The sequence below is a fragment of the Urocitellus parryii genome, chromosome 1 (assembly GCF_045843805.1).
Source record: "Urocitellus parryii isolate mUroPar1 chromosome 1, mUroPar1.hap1, whole genome shotgun sequence".
NCBI lineage: Eukaryota > Metazoa > Chordata > Mammalia > Rodentia > Sciuridae > Urocitellus > Urocitellus parryii.
Genome location: NC_135531.1, coordinates 142,212,168 through 142,236,165, shown reverse-complemented (window position 1 = coordinate 142,236,165; position 23,998 = coordinate 142,212,168). Strand labels below are relative to the sequence as shown.

The window sequence follows — 23,998 nt, the reverse complement described above, 5'->3', positions numbered from 1 at the left end:
TGCTGAAGGATGATGTATGGAATGTGGCATGCAGTATATTAGATGCCTCAGCTCAGAAGGCCTAGATGCTTCTGGAGGTCACCTCACTCCCTTCCAGGCACCTCCACGGACCACTGAATGAAATGTCAAGACTATAAATCACCATAACAAAGATCCTATGACCTTAAGAACATTATCTTCCCTTTGGGGTACCAAAATTAAACCTCTGTTCCACCTTTGGGGTTTACCAATCAATTATATAAGGACCCTCTGCAATTGTACACCCCTCCCCACAAGGATAGAATATATTAGGAGGCTTGGGAAATATTTTTCTATACCCCTGGATAGTCACAATCCTCAGTGTACCCATCTGTGGGTATGTGATAATAATAAGCCCTTCCTACTTCACCACTAAAGTGTCCAATGAGGTCAACAAGAATCATCTAGCATAGTACTTGAGAATAACCACTCAGTGGCAGTTATTTACTTTTTTGTGCCAGGGATAGAACACATCCCTATTTTGTATTTTATTTAGAGACAGGGTCTCACTGAGTTGCTTAGTACCTCATCATTGCTAAGGCTGGCTTTGAATTCACATGCACCACTGTGCCCGGCTCAGTGGCAGTTTTAAAATAATAAATGTGAGGGCTATTATTACCATTTACTTATTACCTATTATTACCATTTACTTATTACCTTTTGCTAAAAGGTTTGATGTGACTAAGATGATTACCAGTTGTGCAGTGGTGCATGTGTATAATCCCAGGGACTGGAAGGCTGAGGCAGGAGGATCACAAGTTAAAGCCAGCCTCAGCAACCTAGTGGCCAGACCCTGTCTCTAAATAAAAAATATTAAAAAAGGATGGGGATATGATTCAGTGGTTAAGTGCCCCTGGGTTCAATTCAGGGTACAAAAACAAAAAAACCACCAGAAATTTTCACTACATTATGGACTTATTTGGTTAAAGATCTTTTTATGTCCTTTTCTTTTTTGGTGCTGGGTCCTTGCACATGTTAAGCACACACATTACCACTGAGCTACACCCCAGCCACTATACTCTTTGAAGCAGAGTCTTTCACTCATTTCCGGAGTCCCTGAAGCTCCTAGCACAGAGACATTTGCTGAATCAGTTAAACAAGTAATTCCAGCCATGGCAGTAAACTCACCACTAGATGTCACTGTAGAGACATCACTCCAGAAGATGGAGGAGGACTGGACATTTTATTGACTTATTTTGATATTGGGGATTGAATCCAGGGAGCTCTACAACTGAGCTACGCCCCCAACCTCTTTCAAAATTCTTTAATTTGGAGGAGGCAGGGTGTCACTAAGACACCCAGGCTGGCCTTGAATTTGCAATCCTCCTGCCTCAGCTTCCTGTGTCTCTGGGTCTACAGGCATGCGTTACTATGCTAGATATTAATTTACAAACTTCTGGAGTTGAATACATTTATTGTAGCTAGCTAATCAAGATAAAAATTAGTGGGAAACTTGACACGGCAGCAGGGAGGGCTGTTAGATACAAGGGAGAGAGTATCATGACAGCCCAGCAACACAGACCCAGAAAAGAAATCTGGCAAATGCCACTCTAACTTGCAGATGCTGTTTATCCTCAGCCTCCCTTTCACAGATGAAGAAACTAAGAAGGAAACCCAAACTGGGAGAGGAAGGAAGGCCAGGGAAAGTGTCCTTGGGGCTAGTGGCACTGTAGGGACCAGAATCCAGGTATCTTGATTCCTGAACACTAGGGAGACTTTTGCTTACATCTACTCGGAAGTCTTCTAGACGTCGAAATTTGCCGAGGTATTCTTGCAGTTTGGGGTCAATGTCCAAATTTTTGGCTTTGGAATATTTCAAGAAGGCCCAGAACTTCTCCAGCCCATAGAGTTGACCTGTAGAGAAAGGGAGAAAGAGAGGGGTAGAAAGGGCTTGGACCAAAGGGGAGAATGTAGAGACAAGGGGCACATACAGAGAGAGGTTTGTGTGAAGCCCGGGTGGAACTAGGGAAGACAGGAAGAAAGCCTAGGTGACCAGGGTGCACAGAAATTCAACTCCGCCTCTTACCAGCTTCATAGTCCTTCACGGTTTCCTCCTGAAAATCCTTGAATATATCCAACCGGAACTTCTTTTCTAGGCCATAACTGTAGTATCGAAAAAGGCACTCTAAACCATATCTGTGGGAGGACAAGTCAGTGAACTCAGGGCACAGTGTCCTCATCTGTAAGAGGGGGAAATGTGCCTGCATAGCAAAGGAACTATGAAACAGTTTAAAAAATGTGTTCTTCCTGTACTGAAAAAATGGCAAATACGCTTTATGAAGGCTGACATTTAGTGGTAGTCTAAGTGGGTCCAGTATTAAATGTTCGCACCTTGTGGGGAGTCAGGAAACTCTCTGTATCCCTCAATGCCCACATCCATTTGTTCCCACCTATTCTTTTATAGAATTTCTGCCTGTTCCTGTTTTTGAGAAATTTTACTTCTGGGAACACATGCCAAGGAAATGGCCCAAAGTCAGACTTAAGATTTTACAAAAGTATTAAACTGTTGGTATCAATATTATTAAACAAAATGTACGTGTCTAGAAATACAGAAACATTAAGAAAAAATCATGGTAAATCCATAATGAGATATAAGTTGTCAAAAATTAAAAGTACAAATGTACATCAAGTAAAAAGGACATTTTTCAAAGGACATGAATAGAATGACCCCATTTTTATAGATAAATATGTAAACTATACATCTACACATGCATGCAAAAGTCTGAAAGAGCACAAAGTTAAAAATATTAATATTGGTTGTCTATGGAAATTGGATTTTCCAGTGATCTTTTTCTTTTTTTTTCTTTTTTTTTTTTTTTTTTTTTAAAGAGAGAGTGAGAGAGGAGAGAGAGAGAGAGAGAGAGAATTTTTAATATTTATTTTTTAGTTCTCGGCGGACACAACATCTTTGTTGGTATGTGGTGCTGAGGATCGAACCCGGGCCGCACGCATGCCAGGCGAGCGCGCTACCGCTGAGCCACATCTCCAGCCCTGATCTTTTTCTTTAAAAAAATTTTTCTTTAGTTGTCAATGATACGTGGTGCTGAGAATCGAACTCCAGTGCCTTACACATGCTAGTCAAGCTACACTGAGCTATAACCCCAGCCCAAGTGATTTTTCTTATCTGTATTTTCTTTCTATAAAAGGTATTTAACAACTTCTTTGAGAAGGAGAAGTTATGTATTTTAACATGGAAAAATGCTCATGCTTATAAATGCTAAAAATAAGTTAAGAAAAATACATTCACAGGACTTGTTTCTTTTTGAGGTACTTGGGGGGTTGAACACAGGGGTATTCTACTACTCATTGAGCTACATCCCCAGCCCTTTTTTCAACTTTTTTTTGGAAACAGTCTCACTAAATTGCCCAGATGGGACTCAAACTTGTGGTCCTCCTGTCTCAGCCTCCTGGGTAGCTAGGATTACTGGTGCCCAACTCACAGGATGATCTAGATGACAGCACATTAACACTTGCTGTCTCTGGAGTAAAGGATGTTTCGTCCACTTCTTCAAACATTCAAATTGCTTACACAGAGAATGTTTTACTTTGGGAATCAGAGGAGGAGGAAACGAATAAAAGAGATTTTCTAAAAGCAAAGTGTTATAAGCAACCTATATTACCTATTAATAGGATATGAGCTAAACAAAACAAGACCAGTTATAATAAAAAATTTATTTATGTTCAGTTATAAAATGATCCTCCAAGATAATGCACTAAATAAAGAAAAAAGGGCAATGTGTGCTAGACATAAGGGTGGTAAGGGTGGTGCACGTCTATAACCCCAATGACTCAGGAGAATCGCAAATTTGATGCCAACTGGGGCAACTCAACAAGACCCTGAATCAAAATAAAACAAAAGGCCAGTGGCAGAGCACTTGCTTATTTGCATGTCTGAGGCCCTAAATTCAATTCCCAGCATGCAGGGAGAAAAAGGTCCAAAAAAAATACCATATAAAATGTAGGTCATCTCTGGTATAGACTGAGAGCGGATGGTGATGTGGCAGAGGAAACAGAGAACTACTTGCTTACACAGGTGTAAACTATTTTTACAAAGGACGTATAAACATTGTAACAATACAGGTTACCTGTGAGGAAAAAAACTAGATGGCAGGAGCCAGGGATAAGAAGTCATTTTACTACAAAATAAAAACTCTTTGAGAAATTTGAACCATGTGAATATATTTCCCATTTAAAGTAACAGGCACACATGCAAAAGATTTCCAAACACAGTTCTGAAAGCAGAGTCACTGGGGACCCTTTATTAGCCCTCAAGCGCCAGCCAGAACCCCCAGGCCAACCTCACTTACCTGTAGCCTTCTTTGGCATCCTCCAGAGCCAGCTGCTTGAACTCTTCATACATCTTTTTGTTGAAGTGATCTCGGAGGAAGAAGGACCAGAAGCGGAAGAGAGTGTTCATCTCCTGAGACTGGCCAATGCCCAAGCGCTTCCGCTCTACAGGGGGGGGGGGGAAGGAAAGGCATGTGTCAGGGTCAGGCTGTCCTTGCTTAGGATGCTGGGATTTAAGAACAAGTCCTTACTCCTATGCCTCCCAATTCCCTTACCTATCATCTGCCACTTCAGTCATTCAGTAAATGTTTACTAAGCATTTACTACTCTCTCTGAGTCCCTGCTGCAGGGTACTGGGCTGAGGCCCATCTGAAGCAGGTGGCACCAGCTTCTGGATCAGGCCCTCATTCCAGTCCTTCATTTCAACCTGTCCCTTTCAAGCGCAGGTACAACAAGGCCAAGCATGAACAAATACTTTTTTGAGAATTCTAACAGATTACATTCTGCTCATTACCAATATTAACAAGTACAAACTGGAAACATCAAAAAACAATACATAACACCAAAAGCTCATGCAACAAAATAAATAGATGAAAATAGGTAAAGTAGATAACATTTAGATGAAAAGCTTTTATGCATTAACAAAGTAGAAAGATGATGCACACAATGGAACAAAATATTTGAAAATCATGATCTGACAAAGGACCTGTATCTAGAATATAAAGAATTCCTACAACTTAGTGGTTAAGACAAATAATCCTGCTAAAGAGAGATGTGAACAGATATTTCTCCACAGAAGATACACAAATAGCCAATAAGCACACACACAAAAATGTTCAACATCATTAGCAATCAGGGAAATGCAAATCAAAACCATAAGGAAATACCACTTCACACCCTAGAGGTTGGATAAAATAAAAAACAGATAATAACAAGTCTTGGGAGGATGCAGAGGAATCAGAACCCTCACATCCTACTGTTAGGAAAGTAAAATAGTCCTGCCACTACAGTAAACAGTCTTAAGAATATTAAAAGTCACTAGGTTTATATACTTTTAAATAAATGAATTGCATGGTATGTGAATTATATCTCAATGAAATTGCTATTACATTTACATAAATGCACAGTTAAGGACAAATAAGGCAGATGAACCAAGAATTTAGTAGCCAAGTTTTACATCTTTACAGCCAACCTATCAAAGTTTAGATTGCTTTTGGGCATCTCTACAGCCAACCTATCAGAACATCTATAAGGAAAGGGCATCTCTGTGACAAAAGGGACACCCAAGAACATTTATCAAAGCTCTCTCTTCATGCTATCTTCTAGAGAAGTGCCAGAAAAATTTTTAATGTAAACGGCTTGAGAGTAAGTATTTTAGGCCTTGCAGGAGACATGAGTGTATCACAAATTTGTTTTCTTCATAACTCCTTAAACATAAAAACTGTTCTTAGCTCCAGATCACTCGCTGGACTTGGCCCACAAGTCATCACTTGTAATCCCTATTCTAGAGAATATATCCCACCTCCTGCATACCCTTTGTGATGAACAGTGGGTCATACTGGACAATGTCTGAGTCATTGACAGAAAGAGCTTTTCTGTAGCAATGAAGGAAGAACACTAATTGAAATACTCTGCAAGTGGTGCTTTCCCCTAGCTTCCTGAAGTTCCAAATTATCTGGCCTGCATCTAACTTCAGCCCTTGCTGAAATGATGCCCTATTATTTCTGGTTCTAAGATCAGAGAAAATGGTCACCTGTTCCTTCTGACCTCCAGCCCATATCCTCTGGGTCTAAGTAACAAACTCAGAAGCTCTGCCCTCTCCCCCTGGACTTCTTACCGTTAAGGCAGCGCCTACGATACTTGTGGTAGACGTGTTGTGTGAAACCATTTTCCTTGAGCAGCTCGTGGGAAGGATGCTGGAACTTGGGCAGTGACTGAGGGGTACAGCCATAGCTGCCAACTGCAGGTGTTCCTTCTGAGGGGCTGGAGCTATAGAGGCCATAAGATGTTACAGGTCACTGGGATCCCCACAGAAGCCCCGTTCTTCTGATCCCCTCTATCATCCAAGATCCAGCTTCTTGCACTGTGCTGGGCTCTAACTTATACACGTGGTCTGATGTACTGTGAGTCAAATCTTGGAGCCAGAGTTTTAAGAGAAGGTTACTAAGGATCACAGAAACCGGGAGACTCATCTAGAGCCAAGGAGCTATTTAACCACTGAGATCTGTCTGATGCCAAAATCCTTTTTTGTTTTGTTTGTTTGTTTGTTTGGTATTGGGGATTAAACTCAGGGGAACTTGGCCACTAAGCTGCATTCCCATCCCTATTTTGTATTTTACTTATTTAGAGACAGGATCTCACTGAATTACTTAGCTCCTGGCTCTTGCTGACTGAAGCTGGCTTTGAACTGGAAATCCTCCTGCCTCAGCTTCCCAAATTGCTGGGATTACAGGCGTGTGCCACCTGCTGGCTCAAAATCTGAGCTTTTAATATTTACCTAATTTGTAACATTCAACTTTCCTTAATGAGTCATCATGGGTTGATCTCTATTTTTCCCAAAAGTTTGCCTATTTTCAGTCTGTGCCATCTGTGCAGGAAACCATGCACAGATCTGGTGCCCTCAAATCTTGTTTCAAAACACAAGGAACAAACACTGGGGCCATTTTAAGGAAAATAAAAAGGATCTTGGACCCTACCCTGAGAGTTTGGTCAGTAGAGCTAGGGCAGGGCCAAGGAATCTTGTTTCTGTTTTCTTTTTTTTCTGATGGTGCTGGGGATTGAACCCCAGGGCCTTGGGCATGTGAGGCCATATCTCCAGTCCTTGTTTTTGTTTTTTGGTGGTGCTAGGGATCCAACCCAAAGCTTTAGCCATGCTAAGCATGGGCCCTACTGCTTAGCAACATCCCCAACCCCCAAATTTTTATTCAATGACTTGGCCATTCTCTTTCAGGTAGGTAGCAGATACCCAGGTTTTGAAATCAATTCTGAGATATTCTCTTATGAGCATATCAAAATCAGGTCTCCAGGTGGCTCTGATATCACCTCTTTAGAAAGAGGCATTCCTACCCAGATCCTGGGCTAAGGAGCCATATTTCTGGTTATTTGAATTTAGATTGGGGGAGGGGGTGTAGTAGGGGGAAGGTTGGGGATCCCTTTAGTTCTTAGATCAATCTGGGTCTAGTGGATTAAGACTCTCTCATTCATCCCTAGGCAACCAGATCTCTCTCTCCCATGGCCCCCAGTACCTGATGGAAGCAGTCCGGGGTCTGTGCTCTCGGGAATCCATCACCCAGCCCACGTGGCTCTCCAAGGGTGGGTTTGAGCTGTGCCTTGTCTTCCTTTTTCGAGGCATCTGTAAAGGTGAATCCAGAATTTGCTATTTGTACTCCTACAATTTTGAGGAGCACCAAGGAGTAAGATTATAGGAGTAAGATGTTCTATATGTCTTATTCCTCACATTTTACAAAAGCATTTTAGTATCCATTCTCCCACATAATGGTCAAAGCTGTAGCTAAGTAACTGATCCATCTGTTTCACAGGTGAAGAAATGGCAGCTTGGGAGTGAGGAATCTGCTGAAGGACTCATACCTAGTCAGTCCTCTCCGGGTCTCTTTAGGCCACCATTCCCACACCCAGTCTATTTTGCAGATATGGGGTTGAGTCCTTCAGGTTAAGGATATGAAGAATAGTGGGGATCTGGTCCTTTCTTGGCGCAGACAAGGAAAGGGAGAGAAGCACAGCACTGGAAGGTGATCAAGTGGGCCCACTTAGCCCAGCAGGCGCACCTCACCTTGGCATCTAGCGTCCGTCCTTCTTTCACCACTGGGTAAAACCGTGACGTCTGACTTGAGTCTTTGAGCTGTGGGGTCCGGGGTGTACGGGGTGTCCTGGCATTGCGATAGTTTGGCGACTCTGGGACAGTGGTTGGTAGAGAGCGGGCAATGGTGGAGGGCTCAGGAGCACCAAACAACTTGTTGGCCAGGGCATCAGTGGGAACTGCACAAGCAGAAAAGGGTCAACAAGAGGTAGAAGTCCCCCAACATGGGCATCAGACCTTCTCATCCATGCCAGGTCTCAAGGGCCTGGCCCCTTACCTTGCTGAAACCGGGGAGGCCCAGGAGGAACCTCCTGGTTGGGATCCACAGGGGGTTCAGGGGTCAGTGTGTCAAACTGCTCCCGGCTGATCATGTTGACTTTCTTAAAGTTCTCTACTTCTTGCTGCAGAGGATGTGAGGTGGGTGGGGAAAAATGTTAGTCAACAAGCTGCTCCAGCCTGCTTAGGAATCAAGACCGGCAGGAAGTTGGGGAGGACAGCTCCCACGTCCACATCCATGGGACTCCTGGTCCCCAAGCTTTTAGCTGCCCCTCACTACTCCTCAATCCCAGTTGCCTTGGCATGAGGCTGCTAATCTAGGAGAGGGCAGTGCAGCCCCGCCCTCCCTGCAGCATGACCCCAGCCCCAGATAATAGGCCAGGAAAGTGTAGGGGCTCTGTGTGAGATGAGGCTTTATCTGCCTTTCCTCTTTCCTGCCCAAGATCAGGCTAACAGCAGAGCCCCAGAAGCTTACTACAGATTCTCCCCTAGGCAGTATGGTGCCTCCCCACATCTCTGCCACCGTCTAACTGCACAGGCTCACCAAGGGCCCTCCCAACACCCCACATAGGCACTCTGCAAAAAACTGCAACAGATGTCTTGACTGTTTCCCAAAAAACTATCTTTTTCCATTTTCCACACTCAAAGAAAGTTCCTTAAAAGGATTTTAAACTTTTATATATGCCTAATTATTTAGGAATAGATGTGATAATCTACTCATTCTGTTATGATATTAAATATGCTCAAGGAAGACAATAAATCACACCCCATGTTGTTTGTTATGTCTACACATCTCCTCTTGCTTTAATTGCCATGCTTCTCTTACAGGAGAATACGAGGCTCTGGACTGGTGGACCAGCTGGAGATCACAAAACCAATCATCCTCTCTTAGAGGTACTCTAAGCACACACACACTGCTCTGCCTAAGCCTCACCTTGATCTGGGAATACTCGGGTTCAAACTTCTCAGTCCACAGGTCCTGCTCATAGTAGAAGAGCCCGTCATTAATGACCTTGGCCAGCTCGGCACTCATCTTGGCACGAGAGGTGTGGTTGCCTGTACGGTCGCCCCCAGGATGCCGGCGCATGTAAGGTGGCGTCTGGGTAACAATGAGGATCTTGTTGACATCCCGGTCATCAATCTCATAGTCAGAGTCCTCATCAGACCAGGCAGTGAAGGTATTCTTTCGCCCGTCCATCTGCTCCATCTCCTCATCAAACAGGAAATCCAATTCCTCTTGCTCATCCTGATCCTTGGACATCAACTGCTGGGAGGGAAGCTGCTGTGGCAGAGATGTCGGGTGGGTGAACCTGGGCTCCTCTGACTTCTGAAACAGGGACAGACCGTGGAGAAGGGAATCACCAAGGGGTCCTTGGACCAGGCTTCCGCAGTTGTCCCACAAGAGGGAGGCTCTGGCTCCTGAGCATGAGACTGCCCTCCCTGGAGTGAGCTTCATGGAGAAATGGGTAGTCCATTGGAACCCACATTCCTTCACGCACAGCTCACATAGCAGTCACTTGCAAACATAATTATGCTCTCATTTACTTTACATCCTACACAGCACCTAGTCTGGAAGTAGACACACAGCAGAAATTCCACAGATTGATTCATCTATTTATCCAACTATTCAATACCTCATAATAAAGTTGAAGCTCTACAAGGCAAGTCACCTTGTTTTCCATTAGACACTCATACATGTGTCAGGACCTAGCAACTAATGTTCATCAAGCAGATGGAAGCTCAATTAAATGGAGAAAAGTCAACAAACCAGCCAAATGCAAATAGTATGATAAAGGCTATAAATAGGATTTGTGGGAGCACATGGGAGGGTACCTAACCAACTGGGAGTGGGAATTGCTAGGGGAGGCTTTTGGGAAGAAATGGCTACTAAATGATGAACATAAGTAAGTCAGATAAGACAGGGATAGAGTGTACTAGTCAGGAAGAATAGCATGTCCCAAGGGCAGTTAACCCAGCATCTAAGTGTCGCTGGATACTCTTGGGGGAAACCATTTGTCTACCTCACAATACATACCTCCAAAAGTAATGCCTGCTGTGCCAAGAGCACCCCATGTAAACTCACAACCTACCTCTCTCTTTTTTTGTGTAGTGCTAGGAATGGAACCCAGGGCCTTGGGCATGCTAAGACGTGGTCCACCTCTGAGCTACACCTCAGCCCAAATTCTGGTACAGGGACTTAGACTGGATCCATTTTTTCCACAGCCTTTGTAGTATATGGGCCTGGGCTTTGTAAAGCCTTTGTTCCCTTAATACCTTTCCCCTGTGCCTCGGGCCTGTCTACAGCATCTTTTAAAGGGCTGTAGCCATAACAGTGGGGAATTCTTGGAACCAACAGAAACAGAAGATGATGAGAGCCAGTGAAAATATAAAAAGCACAGAATTCCTTAGACCCAAAGTCCAAGGTCATCTCTGGGGCTGGTGTTGTAGCTCAGTGGCAGAGTGCACGTGCCTCACATGTGTAAGGCCTGGGGTTCGATCCTCAGCACCACATTTAAAAAAATAAATGAAAATAAAGATATTGTGTCCATCTACCCCCCCCCCAAAAAAAAGAGTCACCAAAGAGTGGATAGGGTGAGCAGATAGAGATAAATTTGGCTCCTGGAAAGGAGGCAGGCAGTATTTTAGCTTAAGATGGAAATATTTCTCAAACAGTAGATTCTATTTGCCCCTGCCCCACTGTACCCCAGCTTAATATTTCAGAGCAGTTTAATTCCACCATCCCCTACGGTAAACTGAAGTCTTGCTGTTTAACACATTTCACAAATCACTGAGCCATCAGTGCAGAAGACCTGTGATTCAGTCCAGACTCAAAGTCAGTGAAGTCACCACATGTGGGCCATGCATCTACTCATTCTCCCTTCCCTCTTTTAAGGAGCCAAAGCACTTGTAGAAATGGGCCATATCAATTTTCTTGCAATCACTACTCCAATTCACATTACGACCCTGGACCACCTGTGATTGCTCTTGACCCTCAGAGCCAGAGTTCTATGCCTATTTGAGACCCCACGGCCCTGCAAGCCCTCCCACCCAGGGTCCTAGAACCCAAGGCAGGGGACGGTCTGGCCTACCTTGGGCCGTGCTGGGGAGGGCCGAGGCCGTTTCTTCACTTCAATCCAGTTCTCAGAATCCAGGTCAGGCAGGCTGGCAGACAGGCCCTTAGGCAGTGTCTTTAGGTTGCTGACCTCCTCCGTTTTGGTTGGCACTGGGGTGACTGCACGGGGAGAGCCAGGCGCTGACTCTGCAGGATGGAAAAGTGAGGTCCTCATCCCTCTACTCCTCTTTCTGAGGCCAGCCCTAGGATGGACTGCTAGCCAGAGGACAAGGACAAGGAGGAGGCAGTTACATGCCAGCAGGGTACCTACCCGTCTCTTTCTGGTAGTGCTGACGGGGAACAAATTCAGGGCAGTTGAGAAGCTGGGAAAAATCAGTCTGGGAATAATCCACTATTGGGGGACCAGGAAGAGGCCACTTCTCAGGCTCTTCCCTCCTTCGGACTTTCTCATCAACAATTTCCACCACCTTGCTGTCCTTGAGGGCCTGCAGGAAAGGAGGAGGGAAAAGGAATGAAGAGGAAAGACAAGGACAGTCAGAGATCCTGGAGATGATGGACAACTGGGTCCCCATAGACTTAGGTATTAAGGCCAGTGCAAACAGTAATGTTATAAAACTAGCATCTTCTTCCCTGACTGGCAGATCGATAAGATCTTCAAATTTGTAGGGGGATACCAACATTCGAACCACACCTACCCACTGACCTTGCTATTCTACTTCCAGTAATCTAGCAAATACTTGCACACACAGGGATCTGTATGTTTTAGATTTAGACAAGAGGCCATTCACAGTAATACAGGAAAAATACCTAAAAAGTATTTAACTTGCCATCATGTTAGCAATTCAAATAAATTATGGCATATCCATTCAGTGGAACACTACTCTGACACTAAACAAACAGCTTTACATATGGAGAAATAGAAAGACACAAAATATATTAAAGTTGAAAAAGCAGGAGTTGGCTACTATGTGCAAGATCCATTTTACAGTTTTTATGTAAAAACAAAGATATACACATAAATTTTTCTAGGATTCACAAGTAAACTGCTATGGGCATTATCTCTGAGAAAAAGAATGAAGATTAGAATGGAGAAGAAAACTGTCTATTTAAAAAGCTTATTTTTTGAGGGGGGGAGCAGGGGAATGTGTGTACTGGGGATTGAATCTAGTAGTGTTTTACCACTGAACCACATCTTTAGTCCTTTTTACTTTGAGACAGGGTCATGTTAAGTTGCTTAGGGCCTCACTAAATTGATGACTTCTGTCTTGAACTTGGGATCCTCCTTGCCTCAGCCTCCCTAGTTGCTATGATTACAGGCATGTGCCACTGTAATTGGCTAAAAAAAAAAAAAAAAAACATTAAAAAAAATCTTCAAAGTGAGGGGCTGGGGTTGTGGCTCAGTGGCAGAGCACTTGCCTAGCCATGTGAGAGGCACTGAGTTTAATCCTCAGCACCATACATAAATAAAATAAAGGTCCACTGACAACTAAAAAATATTTAAAAAAAATCTTCAAAGTGAAAAAGGGAAAATTTCAACCTGTGAAAATATAGTGTGTTTGTAAGGTGGGGAAAGGTGCATTCATAACTTGCTGGTGAAAATGCAAAAGGCACATTCCCTAAAAAAGGAAGTAAAATTTACATATGCATTCACCTTTAATTTAGCTGTCCTACTTCTAGAAACCTACAGCAAAGACACACTGGTAAAAATATGAAAAATGAAATACACAAAACTATTTGTTAACACCAATGCAGTTTGTGTCTTAGTAAAAAATACTAGAAACAAAATGTCCATACAAGGCAACAGGTTAAAACAAAACAAAACAAAAAACATGTAGCATGGGTGAGGACAGAAATGAGAAATATCTCTTTCTTTCTTTCTTTCTTTGGTACTGGGGATTGAACCCAGGGGGACTCAACCACTGAGTCCCATCCCCAGCACTAATTTGTATTTTATTTAGAGACAGGGTCTCATTGAATTGCTTAGCACCTCAATTTTGCTGGTGCTGGAAGAATTCAGAAAAGGTTACCTAGAGGGGAAGATAGAGAAAAAAAAGGTGGAAGTGACAGAATGTTAAGAACGATATTGGCCAAATTATATTGCTGTATTGTGTGCATGTCCAAACACAATGAATCTCACTATTATGTACTATTATAATGTATCAATAAAAATATGGGAAAAAAGAATTTAAAGTTAAACTTTCATGAATGAGTTTATAATCACACAGGTTATTTCATATAACTGAAAATAGTCACATAAATCGAAAAAGGAAAATAAAATTCAGTGGTAGTAGAGATATTAGTGTAAGAATGTGTATACACTGTGGAATAAAACAAATAATTATGCTGATACCATTAGGTATTTTTGGCAGAGTAGAAAGGAGATATATAAGATTGTTGGGATTAGATAAAGATCCTGCACTCCTGAATTTTACAGTATATTCTCAAAATATACTACTTCTTACAAAAACAAATCTCTAGAAAAAATTATCAATCAAGTAGCAATAAGCATCCCTGTAACTCAGACCATGGTTTCTAAATATTATTTCCCCCACCCAAAAGGAACTAGAGTTCTTTTATTTAAAAAAAATTTTAAAAGCCATTTTAGGTCTGGAACAGGAGATGTACAAGATGAATGAGAATCCCATTGGCCAAGTAAATATGGAACAATATGATCTAACATTAACTGCAATGGACTAAAATAAAAATTCACATGCTTATGCTTCAAAAACAAATTAAAAAAAGAACTCTCATTAGTCAACCCTCAAGTGTATTAGAAATCAATTCATACTTCTGTAAACTTAACAAAACGAAAAACAATTAAAAAAATCTGCCCTCCCTGTACAACCTCGTAGTAACTGAATAACTGATGAAGCAAGTTTCTCCTCAAAAAGGTATTATAGCTAATAAATGAATACTGACAGAATATCACCATTTTGTAATTCCTCATGAAATAATACACAGTGATAGTTAATAGCAGCTTATGTTACAAGAGGGACAAACAGAAGAAATGTTGAGTCACCTGAAGCAAACACATTATCTATGTAACACCCTTGTCAAGAGGGGAAAAAAAAAACAACAACAACTCAAAAAACCTGAACCTCATCATGCCTTCAGGTCACCAATTTACAAAAAACTGTAGTACAGATTAGCATTTTTTTTTTTTTAAACCCTTGGTACTGGGGGTTGAACTCAGAAGCACTCGACCACTGAGCCACATCCCAGCCCTATTTTGTATTTTATTTAGAGATGGGTCTCACTGAATTGCTTAGTGCCGGAGGCTGGCTTTGAACTTGTGATCCCCCTGTCTCAGCCTCCTGAGTCGCTAGGATAACAGGCATCATGTGTGCACCACTGTACCCGGCCACATTAACATGTTAAATGACATCTTTATTCTTTTTTTTTTTTTTTTTTTTTAGAGTGAGAGAGGAGAGAGAGAGAGAGAGAGAGATTTTTTAAAATATTTATTTATTTATTTATTTATTTATTTAGTTCTCGGCGGACACAACATCTTTGTTGGTATGTGGTGCTGAGGATCGAACCCGGGCCGCGCGCATGCCAGGCGAGCGCGCTACCGCTTGAGCCACATCCCCAGCCCATGACATCTTTATTCTGTGGCAAATCCTACAAGATAACAACCTGGTTTATTCAAATGATAAACTGCCAAGAAAAAAGAGGGAGAAGAAAACTTAAAACAATATATGGGTCTTATATGAATCCTGATATTCAAAAACTATTTTTCAAAAAAATTGAGGGGGAACAATTAGGATGAATCTGAAACTGATCGGTATCTAGTGGTATTAAATAGGGACCTCTTCCGGAGGATTCTGCCTCAGCTCCAAACTCCAGCTCTTTAAGTAAGGACCTCTCTTTCCGAAGTACCCTAACCCCAGGGAGAAAGACATACCGCAAAAATAAGTGAAATGTCAGTGGTAAGGGCTTGCACACGATGGAAGGAAGCAATAAGGGTGATGGGAAGGAAACCATCAGCATCCATTTTTCTTCTCAGGAAGAAATCTCGCTCTAAATTGTCCACGCTGAAGTAGTACTCACTAAGTGGAGGGGAGAAGAGGCATCACTAAGCAACTGAAGCATAATTCATCAATACACCTTCCCTGCTTCATTATCCACCCCAGCCCCCTTCACACTGCCTCTCACCTGTCCTGCCTCTCTCCTACCATATAAGGGCTGAAAAGAAATGAGGCTATACCTTCAATGGCCACTAACTTTAGATCAAATCATTCTCTCTGCCCTTCAGTCCCTTGGCATGACTGGCAAACTCCTCATCTCTCTTTAAATCCAGTTTCCAATATAGTTGGCCACTTTCTCTTTTGCTCCTAAAACACTTATAATACCATACTGCAATTATCTACTTCCTTGTATGGGTTCTCCAAGCTCAGTGAGACTATATATATTAGAGTGGTTAAGAGCAAAGGTTTTGCAACCAGACAGAAATGGATTCTGATCTGCACTGTTAAATACTTGCTGTGTACTGGTCCTGTTTGCTCACCTATAAAATGGGGACAAAAGACCCAACTCACAGGAATTCAGCAGTTGGAAAAAAAAAAAAAGATCACAGTATAAAATAATGCCTATAAAATACTTGACTGAGCCTGGCCAATAGTGAGAACTCTCTATATAAACATTTGCTAGCATTCAGTCAGTGCTTTTGTTACCAATGGAGGCACAGTAGTGGGCAGATTCTAGGCATCGTTCCTCCTTTTCATTAGTGGTAGTTTCAAATTTCCTTAAAGTAAATATGGTTTTACTTCAGTAATCAACAATTAACTATGAAAAGTCAGATGAAAGACCAAGAGAAAAGTCACCTAGCTGTGCTAGCCACCAAGGGAGCACTCCCTACTCTGCCTGCCTGCTGTAACCTTCTGGAAGCCCCTCACCTCCCGCCCAGTTCTCAGCAGCCCTGCTCCCCTCAACACTCACATCTGTCGCTTGATGTAGTCTTTGAGCAGCTCCTGGTCCACGCTGTAAAGCTCAGTGCTGCTGACATTGTCAAAGTAGTAGGTAATGTTGTTCATGTACTTGGGGGTTCGAGGCCCCTCTGCACCATCAAACTTTCGATAGCCAAACTGGTAGTCAAAATGGGCTACGGGGAAATGGGTGCTGTGAGGGAAAGAATATTCCTGCCCACCACCCCCGCCGCATTCCCTTGGACATCCCGGAGCCCAAAGGGGCCTCACGTACTTCGAGTGCCACCCCGGCCGCGTCCCCGGCCGCGACCACGCCCCCGTCCACGGCCACGGAAGGAAGCCCGCGCCCCACCAGCCCCATCACTCTTCACACTCGATGTTTCGTCCTGGTCGTGCCAGGCAGGCTCCGGTTTGGTCTCTGGTTGCCAGGCTGGGGTGGGGGTGGCCACAGACACAGGCATATAGGTGGCAGGCTCAGACCCTAGAGGGGAGAGTGAGCAACAGGTCAGGCCTGAGGTTATCTCCCAAGTCCAGGCCCTCTATAGTGGACAGTTGTGTACCTTTGATCTCCCCGCGGTTGGCAGGTGTATGTCTTGGCTCCTGCGGGCGAGCGGGGCGTGAGGCAAGTTTCTCTCTGGGAACTTCGGGCTTCATGTCTATTTGCAGGGGAACCCACTTATGTTTATTCCCTGGAGGACAGCATGAACACATGAAAAAAGCTTGAGAGACGCTTTTGCTGCCCAACTTTCCCGCTGCCCTGGGCTTTGGCTTAAATCACATTATGGTGACCTCAGGCAGATTCCTTTCCCACACACCAGACCTCTTTTTCATCTCTAAAGTAAGGAGGTCCATGGCCTTCAGTGTGATGGTGACTCCTGGCTAACCCTCAATGTTGATTTCTACAGAGTCTGAGAACAAACTTTTAGAGTCATCAACATGGTTACCCAGGATTATAAAGACTACACTTTCTAGGTTCTCTTCAGACACATGTCAAAATCCTGCCTGTGAAATAAAGGAGCCAATTCCAGGTGGAGTAACTACAAGGAAAAGAGCTGTCCTTCCCTCTCTCCCTTCCTGCTAGCTAGAGTGAGCAGGAAATAGGTAGCCATCTTGGATGCTGAAGTGCCAAGGCACTGCTGCAAAAGGAAAGCAGGCAGGAGTTGTAGTATTAGGCCTGGCTGACTGACACCAATGTTCTGTGAGATAAACCAACATTTTTTTTTGTGGGGGTGGGTAGGTGGGGGGCCGGGGATTGAACTCAGGGGCACTGACCACTGAACCACATTCCCAGCCCTATTTTGTATTTTATTTAGAGACAGAATCTCAGAGTTGCTTAGCACCTTGCTTTTGCTGAGGCTGGCTTTGAATTCATGATCCTCCTGCTCCAGCCTCCAAGCCACTGGAATTACAAGGCATGTACCACCGTACCCATAGAGAAACCAACGTTTATCTTATTTAAACCATTTTTACTTTGGATCTCTACTGGAAAAGCCGAATCTGTATCTGAACCATTTCAGCAATTTTTTGGAAACTCTTAAAAAGCAATGTAAATTCCTGTCTTCAAGAGGGTGAACTAATGGACCAACAGCCACAGAGAATACTATTATCTCAATGGCTACAGCAATCAGCCTTCTGCTGGACCTAAAAATCCTCCAGCAGCCCTCAGAGTTCTTCTTCTTCTTCTTCTTTTTTTTTTTTTTAACTGGTAGTGGGGATTCAACATAGTTACCGTCCCCAGTCTTTTATTTTTTACTTTGAGACAGGGTCTCACTAAAATGCTTAGGGCCTCAATAAATGGCCGAGGCTGGCTTCAAACTTGTGATCCTCTCACCTAGTCTCCCAAGTTGCTGGGATTATAGGCACGTGCCACAGCACCCAGCAGTCCCCAGAGTTCTGACATTTCATTTCTGTGTGGCCATCTCCTCTCAAGTCCTGCTCAACTCACCTTTCTTCTTCTGCCCGCCTCGCTGGCAGTCTTCGTCCCCATTCTTCTCTTCCCCTGATTCATCTGATTTGGTTTTCGGGCTTTCCTTACTATCACTCCCCTCTCCTTTCTCCTGTTCTTTCATGTCCTTCTTGGGTGGCAGCTTACGGGCAGGCTGAGGCTTGTGAGACTGTGGCTACAGCAGAAAGTAAGGCAATAGGAAGTGAGCGTGTGTAGGAGAGCCTTTGGGATGAGTGGAAGAGCTTCCTGTCACTAGAAAGGTAGGCAGAGGAGCAACAGCATGTGATGGCAGGTAAACTAGATACAACCTAAGACCCTATTTCCACACCTAAGATGCCTTTACTGAAAGCAAGATCACACAGGCCAGGAGGTGGGAAAGACAACTTGTCTCTCAGGCTTACCTGTGTCTAATGTCAAAGACAATGCCCAGGAGCCTAATGTTTATTCCCTGCAATAGGGACTACCATGTAGTTCTGGTAGTCTGTGTGGTGGAATAGATGCTGGCCCCTGGCCTACCTATATCAGCTCCAGAATAAGGACTTCACCCACTCAAAGTGGTCACAGCCAGTGAACAAGGGATTTAGGTTACAAGTGCTAGGAAGAAGACAACTGACTAGAAGAGCTACATAAGCTTCCCCAAGTTGGAGGTCAGTACCTGGCCTAATATATCCTCTCCTGTGTTGCTTATAGGAAATGCAAGTGCAGTGATGGAGAAGACAGGCTTTGGAATACAGCAACATATTTGATAGCCAATTCCCACAAGCCACCAAGAGCTGAAGTAACTTCTCTGAGACTTAGAGAGGATGATCAGACAGTATCTGGCAGTCCATAACAAAAGGCACTGGCTCAAATAATGAGAATGCCTAGCTATTCTAATGTTGCCCACATTATAGTAACGACTATTTATTTATTTTTATGTTGCCCAGGCTTGCCTCAAATTCCTGGACTAAAATGATCCTCTTCCTGCCTCAGCCTCTTAAGTAGCTGGGACTACAGGTGCTTACCACCATGTCCAACCAACTACCCACTCCCCTTTTAGTTGTAGATGGACACAATACCTTTATTTTATTTATTTTTATGTTGTATTGAGGATCAAACCCAGTACTCCACACATGCTAGGCAAGTGCTTTACCACTGAGCCACAACCCAGTCCCCAACTACCCCCTTTTTTAAAAATTAAGAAAGGTAAAACCCAAGGTTTTGAAAGTTTGTGAAGCCAAACAGAGTTCAAATCTGCCCATCCCTTCCCGGTCTCACCTGCACACTCTTGTGGGCTATCTCTCCAGGTGTGGGCCAGTTGATTGCATCTCCAAAATCACCAACCTGTAAGGAACATTCTATGAAGGCCCTAGGGTGACCCTGCCTCTGCCATTCAGCCCCTCACTCAAGGTCCAGCTCTACTGAGAGGAGAGATCAAGAGCCAAATCAGTCTATTCATTAGGACCATCCATCCTGGGGCCCAGAAAGCATTCCCCTGCTATCTGTAGAGCAGCCAGCAGTACCTGGCAGTCCAGAAGCACTCTTTACAAGGGTAAAGAATGCACTGCACTGCAGTGCCACCAGTGAGTCCCCAGGGCCTACCCATGCCATTTCCTACCTTGCTGCCTTTGCGCTGTTTAGGAGCAGCTGCCCTCACCACCTTGGCTGGAGCAGAATGTTCTGTGGGAACAAGGCAGAGAGAAAATGGTTATGCAAAGCCTGTGAAGGGCCACTGCCAACTCCTCGCCCTCACCACCATCCTTATTCAACCAGGCAACCTTCAGATTCCCAGAGGAAGAAGTCAGAGTGGACAGAGGAGAGATGAGATCAAGCACCAGTAACATTTGCACCAGTCCTTCCCTGAAGAAATCATGGAAAGAGAGATCATGCAAAGAGTTGGCTGCCAAAACCCAGAAACCCAGACTCTGAGGTGGGAGAGCCCTTTCAGGGCTCAAGTCAACACCCTACTATAAAATGGGGCCTGGGCCTGAGGAAAATCCATGCCCAAACTAGCACTTTAATTCAGGGCTCCCAAATCACAGCAGATTCAGAGTCAGAATCTGAAAGATCTCTCTGGCCCTAACATTCTAGAAGTAATTGGGTGAACAGACCAGAGCTAGTGATCATTGGGAAGGCAGGATAAAAAAGGCAATCAAGTCCAGGGACCATATTTGTCCTCAACATCTTATAAACAGCGAGACTCTCAAGTTTCCAAAGAAAAAGTGGGCTCCCATTTGACTTGGTACTTCCACCAGTAAAATTTTATCCTGATGAGGCAAATCAGAAAAAAAACGGTTCAGAAAGACCCCAACAAAGCGTTACTTATAACTTCAAAAAATTAGAAGCACTCTATAAATCTGATAGTAACTGTCCAAATAAATTTAAGATCATCCATTTTTACACCTGTCATTAAAAAGAGAATATCTCTATATGTATAAGCACAATAAGACAAGCACAATAAATGAGAATCATTTCTTTTTTGTTAAACAAATTAAAATGTGCATTTGCACACTCAAAGTAAAAACTCAGGGAGGATACATGAGTGTTATCAGGAATGATGTAGTGTATTTACAGTGATTTTAATTCTTACACAAAAGTAGATATGAACTCTTTTTTTTTTAAAAAAAAGAAACATGTCCTTTTCCCCCCTTTTTTGAAAAGGAAATGGTTCTAAAAGGTCCACAGTACCTTATACAACCACACTTATTTTCTCAGCATGTCTGAAGACCAAGGGTTTCTGCCTCTTCCTGCTCCAGAGACCACAAGAAAAGATTCATCCTGGGGTTCTACTCACCCACTTCTCCCCTCACTTTGCCTGCACTGCTGGCCAGCCATGCCAGGGCAAGAGCTGCCCCTGGTCCCCGACCAGAGAAATCTACTCATCTGGCTTCAAAAGGAATGTTCTACTCCTTGATCAGACCCATGTTCTCTTAATGAGTAGAGAGTGTCCTTGCCAGACTGATTGTGCAGCCCAAGCATTCCTGGCTTCCGCCAGTCACTGCCCCCTCATTGTACCCCATACCACATGCCTTCTGATATCTAATGCAGTGAGGCCCAACCCATAGCATCCCTCACCCCCAGCACTGGCAGTAGAGAAACACAGTATCTTAGTCCCAAGAAGATGGAGGCCTCAGGCCCAGCAGGCAGCTCTAAACCCTGAGACCTATAACTCCTAAGTTGACCCAGACAAATCTACAACCACCCGTTCCCTAATTAGGCTAAAGATCTTCACCTGCTTTGCCTCAGGGCCAGGCTAGTGTATATCCATGCCATGCTGGTCATTTCTCCCAGTCCTCAACAATACTGCACACATGCAAGCAGGCCAAAGGGCCTGTAATAGGAAGTTTGGAAAGGGAATCGGGTTCAGGGGCAAAGTGTTCTGAACACTTTCCCTGAAAAGGTGGGGCAGTTTTTCAGGTCAATAGTCTTTTTTGTTTCTTCTTATTAAAAGACTTTCAAAACTAAAAAGAGACACATATTGTGACCACCCTGCCCAACATTTTGTTTATCAAGATCACAATGGAACATGGTAAAGCACTGAAAGTTTAGTCTCCAGTCAATGTAAGGGACCTCCTGCCATAAGAAGGCCCGCTGATTCTCTCCTCCACCAGCAATCCTAAACTAATGAGTGGAATGAAGCTGGTCTGGGTATATGCAGGCATATTCCTACATGAGTCCTATGTGGAGTTGAAAAAGCTCTATACCCAAGTCCTGTCCCTAGGATCCATGCTGCCCTGCTCTTGCTTAGCTTCCAGCTAGAGCTTCAGACTGCCTGACAAGGAGAACAAAGCCCCCAAAGCAGCAGAAAAATCTACTATCGAGAGAAAACCCTTTCAGCCCTTGCATAAAATTCACAGATCTGTTAAAATCATGTGGGGCCTCACGAAAACCCAAGAAGACTCAGATGAGCTGCTGTCAGCACTACAGGAGGCTAGGTTTTCTGACTTAAATCATATATCCCTTTCTGGGTCCTCTCTCAGCCACCCACTGCGTGTGCAAGCTTGTGTGCATATTCACCCCCACAAAGAGAATACACTGGTCCAGCAGGGCTTGGTATCTGAAATGGTTTCCAACAAAACCCATTCTTTTGTGCAGACACCAATCCCCATGAACAGCGCCATTCCATATAGTCAGGACACAAGTCCTTTCCTTCCACTTCTACATTCTAAAACCTGTGTCTCCCACCACTGACCCAAGCCCATCTCAAGGAACACCACTATTCATTTGCCCAAGAAAACGGTGAAAGAATGTCAGAGCAGCAAAAAGGACCATAGTTCTGATCTTCTCTATTTGTAGACAGAAAACTGAGGCTGCAAAAGGGGAAGAGGCTTCCCAGGGATGGGAGCTCCAAGTCTCCACTCACTGGCCAATACTCCTACCAGCTCACTGGGAATTCCAGTGGCTCACTGTGTCAGGAATGGGTCAAAAACCTCCCTGGTGTTAGAGTGCTTCCTGGCGATGGCAAGGAAGCAGTCCTCAGAGAGGGAGGGGCAAGTGTGGAAAGGCAGGCCCAGGCAGGGCCCAGCTGGCTTACCTGTCCATAGATCTGGGGCCCAGGATTCCAGGGGGGAAGATGGCAGACAGAGGCCCTAGGAGGGTCTTCCTCCTCAACTAAGGCATATCAGAGGCTAAAGGGTATCTGGAATAGGAAGAAAAGCACTTTCTGTCCCACAGGACCATCATCAGCCAGGAGCCAGTACTGGCTCTAACTCTAGGGTCAAAGGCTTCCGTAACACACACATGCATTTGTTAAAAGTGAAGCACACCAAAATGTCCATGTGCAAGAAGCAATCTGAATTTAGTAGAGGTAGGGGCACTAGAGGCAGTTTCCTGAAGCTGTATATGCATGGCAAACTCACCATCTTTACTTAAAAACAGATGATTCTGAGTGGTGAGGAGCAGAAACTAATCCACTAATGCTGATTAATAAAGAAAGGAAACAAAGAATAGAAATAAGGTGGCTGAGGAATGGCAGGACAGAGGAGCTAATATGGGGATGGAAGGAAAGCATGGCAGGTGCCCAGATGGGTAGAGTGGCTGACCATACAGTCTCAATGGTCTAACTCCTGGGGATGAGCCTCAGCTTTCAAGTGTGGAACACCCCTTCATTCAAACATTCCCTAGGAAAGCCAGATAGTCCCGCTGTCGAGCACAAGAGACTTAAATTACTAGACTTGGGTTGAAATCCCTGCCTACTCTGCCTTTTGCAGAGCCCTGTGAACTTAGGCCTCCTTTGTACAAACCAAAGACAGTTACTGTACAGGACCACTGGAACACTTTTTAGAAGACAGTAAGAGTGCCTAGCACACAGTAAACACTCAACAACTGCTGAGAATTACAATTCAAATTCACAAAAGCAGCTTAATATTTCCAAGCAATCATTATCCTTACCAAGAGAAAAAGAGCAGTGTCACCAATTTTTTATCATTTAAGAATCGGAGGGCATCGAAAGAACTCCTGGGAATCAACTGGCGCAGTTCACCCAGACCAGATCACAAATGATCCCCACCCAGCTTGGCTCTTCTTCCAGGCAATGATCCATGGAGGGTTGGGGGGGCGGGGGCAGGGCATGTGCACCCTTGCACTGCCCTGTAGACAGGAGACAGCTGCAGACAGGGCTCCAGGGCAAGTTTTTCCAGAAGAGAAAAACTTTCAGAATTTTGCGTCTTAAATGGAGA

The 23,998-nt window shown here is 44.0% G+C and overlaps 1 protein-coding gene across 4 annotated transcripts in view; it reads right to left on the bottom strand.

The window, feature by feature from the left end:
• The window catches only part of Larp1 (La ribonucleoprotein 1, translational regulator), an 84,859-nt gene that overhangs the window by 3,666 nt on the left and 57,195 nt on the right, over positions 1–23,998 (bottom strand). For 2 of the 4 annotated variants that reach the window (XM_026388280.2, XM_026388279.2), the window contains exons 2-18: positions 19,939–20,000; positions 19,599–19,664; positions 18,342–18,516; positions 16,957–17,085; positions 16,671–16,877; positions 16,410–16,572; positions 15,376–15,520; positions 11,782–11,956; positions 11,488–11,657; positions 9,333–9,725; positions 8,400–8,523; positions 8,096–8,301; positions 7,551–7,657; positions 6,143–6,294; positions 4,326–4,470; positions 2,045–2,154; positions 1,745–1,872 (exon numbers count right to left, since the gene is read on the bottom strand). In XM_026388280.2, coding sequence (XP_026244065.1) covers positions 1,745–1,872; positions 2,045–2,154; positions 4,326–4,470; positions 6,143–6,294; positions 7,551–7,657; positions 8,096–8,301; positions 8,400–8,523; positions 9,333–9,725; positions 11,488–11,657; positions 11,782–11,956; positions 15,376–15,520; positions 16,410–16,572; positions 16,671–16,877; positions 16,957–17,085; positions 18,342–18,465 — 2,478 coding nt within the window. In that variant the 5' untranslated portion in view covers positions 18,466–18,516; positions 19,599–19,664; positions 19,939–20,000. Of the gene's footprint in view, positions 1–1,744; positions 1,873–2,044; positions 2,155–4,325; positions 4,471–6,142; positions 6,295–7,550; positions 7,658–8,095; positions 8,302–8,399; positions 8,524–9,332; positions 9,726–11,487; positions 11,658–11,781; positions 11,957–15,375; positions 15,521–16,409; positions 16,573–16,670; positions 16,878–16,956; positions 17,086–18,341; positions 18,517–19,598; positions 19,665–19,938; positions 20,001–22,854; positions 22,960–23,179; positions 23,240–23,998 lie in introns of all 4 variants that reach the window. The other 2 variants (XM_026388281.2, XM_026388282.2) reach the window with 2 other exon arrangements.